This window comes from Triticum dicoccoides, chromosome 7B (genome assembly GCF_002162155.2).
Source record: "Triticum dicoccoides isolate Atlit2015 ecotype Zavitan chromosome 7B, WEW_v2.0, whole genome shotgun sequence".
In the NCBI taxonomy this organism is placed as follows: Eukaryota; Viridiplantae; Streptophyta; class Magnoliopsida; order Poales; family Poaceae; genus Triticum; species Triticum dicoccoides.
This window is the reverse complement of record NC_041393.1, coordinates 710,594,126-710,601,385: the sequence shown is the minus strand read 5'-3', so window position 1 is coordinate 710,601,385 and position 7,260 is coordinate 710,594,126. Positions and strand designations below refer to the sequence as shown.

General features: G+C 50.1%; 1 protein-coding gene across 1 annotated transcript; it reads left to right on the top strand.

The window, feature by feature from the left end:
- The first annotated feature begins 744 nt into the window (after positions 1 to 744).
- Positions 745 to 6,115, top strand: LOC119341591 (probable LIM domain-containing serine/threonine-protein kinase DDB_G0286997). The gene is made up of 9 exons (XM_037613463.1): positions 745 to 3,028; positions 3,129 to 3,262; positions 3,347 to 3,415; positions 3,491 to 3,643; positions 3,721 to 3,884; positions 4,079 to 4,226; positions 4,872 to 4,994; positions 5,094 to 5,181; positions 5,271 to 6,115. Exons 1-9 carry the CDS (start codon positions 760 to 762, stop codon positions 5,438 to 5,440), a joined length of 3,318 nt encoding a protein of 1,105 aa, XP_037469360.1. The 5' UTR covers positions 745 to 759; the 3' UTR covers positions 5,441 to 6,115.
- The last annotated feature ends 1,145 nt before the right edge of the window (positions 6,116 to 7,260 follow it).

The following is a 7,260-nucleotide window of genomic DNA, read 5'->3' as shown; positions in this document are numbered from 1 at the left end:
ACCTTATCGTGTGCAATTAAATTTAAATCATCATTGGATTCCTTCAATACACTTGCCATCACGTTCCACATCAACAAAACAATTTTATAGTAATTACACTTAGTTAATACCATAAATTTGTGATGGATCGAGCGGTGGCGACGCAGGTGAACTTCCGACCCCCTCTAGAACGCCCCCCCTTTTCTAACAAACCGGAAGGTGGGGCGCCCGGCCGAATTCCACCAACACGAATGGCCTCTTCCGCAACAGACCCACAGATTCAAAACCCAAACCCAAGGTTTTGCCAATGCTCCAAAGCCCAAAGGCAAACAGAAAGGGGGCGGGGGGGAGAACCACACGGAAAACCAAAGGGAAGGCTCCAAATTCCGGCACGGGAAAATCCAAGGCCCGGAAAATATATAAAACCGGGGCGAGGGGGACACCAACGCCAACACCAACGCCGAGCCAGCCAGGCAGGCAGCAGCCGGGGAGAGCGAGCGAGCGAGCGAGCCAAGGGTTTTTGAGTAGAACGCACCCCTCCCACCCCCCACCCCCCGCCCCCGCTCCCCACTCCCCTCCCCCGGAAAAAAATTTCAATTGACTGAGCATTGAGCCGCCCGCCGCCGCCGGAGTCCCCGAATCCGGCCGGCGGTAGGGTTCCTGGTGGTGTGGAGGTGAGGGGGTTTGGTTTGTGGCCCGGCCCGAGCCCTGCGGGGTTAGATCCGGGGAAGGAGGGGAGGGGGGAGGGGAGTGGGGGCGGACCCGCGCCGCCGCGGCGGGATGGCCGAGGACGGCGGCGGCGGGGGCGGGGGAGGAGGAGGGGAGCGGATGAAGCTGCTGTGCAGCCTCGGCGGGCGCATCCTGCCGCGGCCCGGGGACGGGACGCTGCGGTACGCCGGCGGCGACACCCGGATCGTGTCCGTGCCGCGCGGGGTGGCGCTGCAGGACCTGCTGGCCCGCCTCGCCGACGCCTACGGCGGCGCCACGGGCCCGCACTTCGCGGTCAAGTACCAGCTCCCCGACGAGGGCCTCGACGCGCTCATCTCGGTCTCCTCGCCCGAGGATCTCGACAACATGGTGGAGGAGTACGACAAGCTGGCCGTCGCCAGCCCCAAGCTGCGGGTCTTCATCTTCCCCGTCTCGGAGGCGGCCGCGCCCGGGGACGAGGGAGGCGAGGGCGCCGCCGGCTTCGACGCCGGCCTCAGGTACCTCGAGGCCGTCAACGGCATTGTGCGCAAGGACAGCATCGCCAGCCTGTCGTCCACCCAGTGCTCCGACGGCGGGCCTCCCCCTCCTACCCCGGCCGTGCCTTCCTCTGGAGGAGGGGGAGGGGGAGGGGGAGGGGGCGGCGGCGGCGGCGGGGGCTCCCCGACTGCTGTCTCCCCCACCTCCACCTGCTCCTACGACGCCGCCAGATCGGCTTTTGCTGCTCCGCCGCAACCTCAGCAGCTGCTTGTTGATGTCTTCACCAATGCTGCTCCCGCCCCTGTCCCGGTGAAGCCGCAGGAGAGTGCTGCGCCCCCTCAGCCAAGCCCCCATCCACATCCACACCCGCATCCGCATCCACATCCGGAGGCAGCAAGGTACCGTCAGCCACTCTCACAGCTACCACCACTGCCACCAGTGTTCATGAACGATCATAGAGAGGCTATGCAGGGTCTGAATCAGCAGCCACCAGAAAATGCGACCTGGTTTCAGGACTGCAATATGTGTGTCAAGGCTCTGCCTCACGCCCACTCCGATCCAGTCATGAATGACTATGCCAACGATGTGCGTGGAGGGGCGCCGGTTGAGCCAATACCAGTGTTCATGAGCCTGCGGCCTGAAGATGTGGCAAGGATCATGATGGGAGAGCGGCAAATACCTTCTCAAATGGGGGCTTATGGGTACACACATATGCATCCAGTGCAGCCTGACAGGGAAAGGATGTATGCACCAAAGATGGAAGGCGTTGCAAACCCAATGCCCGTCGATCCAGCGAGCTTTCATCAGCATGTCTATGTGCAGCAGCAGCAGCAGCAGCACCAGCAGCAGCAATTGCCACCGCAGCAGGTGCCGGCGACTTATGGATTTAACCATATCCCCATGATGCCTACTGAGATGGTCTCTCCAAATTCCGTTCATTCTGATAGCTCTCATCAACAAGCTATACTGCATCAAATGCCTTCACCCCATGGAATGGCTCAGTACCCAGTAAGGCAAACTAATCCCAATAATCCGCTTGAAGGCGAAGGTAGTTTAAGTGGCAATTCTAGGCATCGGGAGGATGGACAAGTGCTCCGTGATAATGTGCCTTCAGTGGCACCTGCTGCTGTGCCAACCTATATGGCCAATGTGGACAGGATGATGGATTCACTACGGGTAAACCCTAACGAGCCCCGCTATCCCGAACAAAGGATGTATGCTGAGAATGGTTTACCCCAGAATGCAACGTCACAATACTCTCAGAGCAACACCAACACCTTTTTTGATGTCAGCGAGCCAAAGATGGCCCATCCAACTGAATCAATGCCACCGCCTTCGGTGGCCAGTCCTTATATGCATAATGTCCAGCATGCCAACGTTAACCATATGCCGCCGCAAATGGTGAGCATTGGGGGACCATACCCCAGTTATGTTGCCGCCACTATTGGGCATGTGGGTGTGCCCCCATCAGCTTATGGTGTTGATCCTGCGTATACAAAAGCCACTATTAACCCAATGAGCGAGCAGAAGGATGTTATGCCTGAAGTTTATCACAAGGAAGCTCCACATGAATCCATTCCTCCTCCGAACGCTAATGCTCAGGTACCACTACCGACACCAGCACTGACAAATCATGCTCCAGTCGAGCAACTCCAGGAGTCTGGTTTACCTGGTCAACAGTTCAGCAATGTACATGCGCTGCCACCAAGACCTAAGAGGGTAGCAAGCAGGGAGAACATCAGCTCAAAGGATCCCCATTCCCAAAACTCTCTGTTGAATTGCAAAGGGCCAGATTTGAACATCCCGGCTGAGGAGCAACCATATCACAAAGACACACATGCAGAACAAGCTCAGTTTGTCAAAGGTTCAATCATTAACAATACTTCCAATTACACCTTGTGCCAGTATATGTGCTTTATGAGTCATAAGTTGTGAATGCTTATTACCGTCTTTCATGAATGCAGGTGATGGTATCACTAATCCAGACTTGCTGGGTATGGAGGATGGTCTAGCCGCATTTGAGCCTCCACCTCCTGTGCTGAATGAAGGGCTTGGGAATGTCACTAATAAAGTAGACGGGCAAGCTCACACCAATGAGGTTAGATGAATTCCTTAGAAGTTCATATATGTTCTGTTTTATGTCATCTTCAGTACTTAATAACCTAACACGAGGAATGTGCAGGTTAGCAAGGGCAAACCACTAGATTGGGTTTCAGGACAACCAGTCACAGATGAGCATGGACGCCTTCAGGTTACAGTCAGGAACTCTTTATCTTTAATACTACAAAGTAATGTTCTTTTACCAACCACATGTTCATGTTTTCAGATTATAAAGAATGATGACCTCGAAGAGCTCCAAGAACTCGGTTCTGGAACTTTTGGAACTGTATATCATGGGAAATGGAGGGGCTCTGATGTTGCAATAAAAAGAATCAATGACAGATGTTTTGCTGGGAAGCCATCTGAGCAAGAAAAAATGGTATAATTATAACATTTTAGATTTCCTTTTATTTGCTTATACCTGTCCTTGTACTGATATGTCCTGAATGTTTGCAGCGGAATGACTTCTGGAATGAAGCATCTAACCTTGCTGATCTGCACCACCCCAATGTTGTGGCCTTTTATGGCGTTGTTCTAGATGGGCCTGGGGGATCCATTGCAACGGTTACAGAATACATGGTTAATGGCTCACTTAGGACGGCTTTGCTGAAGAATTCCAAGTACGTCCACTATTTATATGTCTGCAAAGCTTTGAATAAAGCTGGGCCTCAGGCCTTTTCTCAAAACAAAAAAATGTCTGCATTCTAGCATATGTTTTAGAAGTAATTCTCATGTATCAACTGCCACATCTTAAAAACTTGGAACTTATAATCCAACATGAAGCTGAGCCGATTAATATTCTCTTCATGTGCAGGAGCCTGGATCGACGCAAACGGCTAATTATTGCCATGGACACAGCTTTTGGAATGGAGTATCTGCATAACAAAAACATTGTGCACTTTGACCTCAAAAGTGACAATTTACTTGTTAATTTAAGGGATCCTCAGCGTCCAATATGCAAGGTAAGAACTGCAATTATTCTGTTTTGTACTACTGCTGGCTTGTTGCACTTCATTGCTAGACTATTGATTCTTCTCCTCTGTATCATATTTTGCATGTTTGATATTGGGTAATCTGTCTATATTGACTTTTCAAATTATTAGGTATTATTGATAATTTTTAGCATCAATCTCCCCTCATACTTGGAATACACAGCGCTTTGTTGTGATAATCATATGGACTGTTGCTTGTGCAATTGATGTGTTGCACCTTAAAATAGACACAATTGATTTAGATTAGTCCGGGTATCATTTTAGCTAAACTTAAGGCATATTCCGTCGACACTGGAAGGAACATGTGGTATAATAATGCATGGCTACTAACAATAAACTCCTTGTATACCAAAGAATCATTTGTTTGCCATCTGAATTTTGTTATCTTTACTGATCTACTAAACATCCATGCCACATTATCTGTAGTCTATAGATAACTAAGGCTTCCCTTTTAGTTCTTGCGCTGTCACATGCGAATGAAATATTGCTCATGTGAACTGTCATCAAACTGGATCGACCGGCGAATGCGAACAATTTTGCATCTTTTATGATTTAAGTTAAGCACCCATTTCTCTTTCTATATATATCTGCATTGATTTTTCTTGGATGATGCAGGTTGGTGATCTTGGGCTTTCAAAAGTCAAGTGTCAGACGCTCATCTCTGGTGGTGTGAGGGGAACGCTTCCATGGATGGCCCCAGAGCTTCTGAATGGAAGCAGCAGCCTGGTCTCTGAAAAGGTTTGCTAATCCCTTCATATTGCTTCCGTGTCCGAATTCAGATAGCTATATCCAGGTTTACATATAACTTGCACACTAATGTTGATATGTTCCCCTCAGGTTGATGTCTTCTCCTTTGGGATTGTCCTGTGGGAACTCCTCACAGGAGAGGAACCATATGCAGATTTGCACTATGGTGTTATCATTGGTGGGTGCACAATCAGCCATACCCTCGGTAGAAATTACTTGTGCAGTGGATGGTCAGAGTCTGATGTAAGCTGTTGTTTTAACTGTCAGGTGGCATTGTGAGCAACACTCTGCGGCCGCAGGTGCCTGACTCATGCGACCCGGAGTGGAGGTCGCTGATGGAGCAATGCTGGGCGACGGAACCGTCGGAACGGCCAAGCTTCACCCAGATCGCCGTGAGGCTGCGTGCCATGGCCGCGTCCCAGAAGGTGCAATCCTAGTAGCGCCAGCAGCGGTCTTGAGAAAACTTCTGGGGCCATCCATCCATCCGTCTTGGACAAGTTCTCCTTCGCATATTGCGTATTTTAGGAAATCCGGTGCTGATATATATAAATATTATATATATGGTTGGTTTCGTTCTTTCGTTGCGTCGGTCGGTCCCTAGGGTGTCTATCTATCTGTTCATACCCCTTCATTGTTTCATACCTTGTAATCATAAAATCATGAGCCCTCCCTCCCAGCCTCCCCGTGTCTAGAAGTGTCGGTCGGTCGTCGTCCCAGATCCGTATTCATTCATTTATACCCTTCCCCTTTGGCTTTGGCTTAGAGGCGCGCTGAGTAAGCCAGTCTTATTGTCAGTTATAGAGAGTCCGATATTTTATTTATTTTCTTCCCTTCCTTTTCTTGTGGGTAATAATCGAGTTGTTTGGAAGTCGTCGGTTCGGTCGGTCTGTTGGTCGGGTCAGTCTGAAGAATGTGGTGATGAACTGGTTGTGTAATGTGGGTGGTGGTAATACAAGTTTTGGGAACTGTCAGTTGAGGTCCTATGTTGCTTGTATATGCTTGTGTTTTTCGTGTGTTTGTGATGTATGCCGAAATGGTTCGGTGTCTCTGTAAAAAGGGTCCAGTTGTTTTGTTTTATTATCCTGTGAGGAAAAAACATGTTGTTCCCTCTGTTTTCTGCCTGAAAGAGCTGCGGCTGCTCTACTTGGGGCTCCTTTGATTCAAAGAAATCCTATAGGGTATTTTTCTTAGGGCTCCTTGGAAGTCCTTGGGAATTTTTCTTATGTCGTCCCTTGGGTTCGTAATAGGATTGAATTCCATAGGGGTTTTTCATATGAAATATTATAGAGTACTTACTACATTTCGTAGGAAATGTAAACATCCACTCTAACCTTCTATTAGAGTTTCTTTGTCTTTCATGTGGCATCAAACACTCTTTACTAATCCTATATAGGAATCAAGTACTTTTCCTATTCCTGCATTTTCAGAATCTTATTATGGCCCTTGTTACTCGTGTCCATCCTTGGTTTTCTGCTGATTCTGTGGCCTGGGTCTCGTGGCTCACCCATGCCGATGCCATCTCGGATGCTGCTGACTTTGCACGGCCGAGTGAAGTCCGGGGCGCCCATGCCCGGGGCACATGCGGGGGTGCCACGACGGGGGGACGACGAGGACGATGCGCATGTGATGGTTCCGTTTGTTAACTTCCCGGGATCTGCGCGGAGAGCTGCTATACACACGACGTTTTTGGACGATGCATGAACGACGCTCCACATCCAGCCATTGAATCAGGGAATAAAGTGCTTCACATCCATCTGATTGTAAATCGTGCATGCATCGTGCATGGAGTGTCGTCTGTCTAGTATTTTCGATCTGCGCGAGAGGATCCGGCCGGAGATATCGTCGTACCGGTAGCGCCGCAAACCAAGCCTTGTCCGGTTCGTGCATCCCCATGTCCATCGCGGATCTTCCTCCTCTCCGCGTGCCAAATCTCTCGGCTGGGACGCACCAGCTGGGATGCCGAACGGACAAACAACGGACAATATATAGAGAGATAAAACGGACAAACAACGCATCACGGTCAGTACACATAGAGGTACGCAAATATACAGCACCCACCCACACACAACACATACCACATCACACGACACTTGCACCAGTCCCACGGCAACGCAACACACAATCATCCACAGACACACACACCACGGAACAGCCCGTACACACTCGCTCACAGCGACGCCGCGGCGCGCCACAAAACAGCTAGTACACATCTCGGGTAATTCCATTACAGCATTACATTACTACTACCATGTTTTTT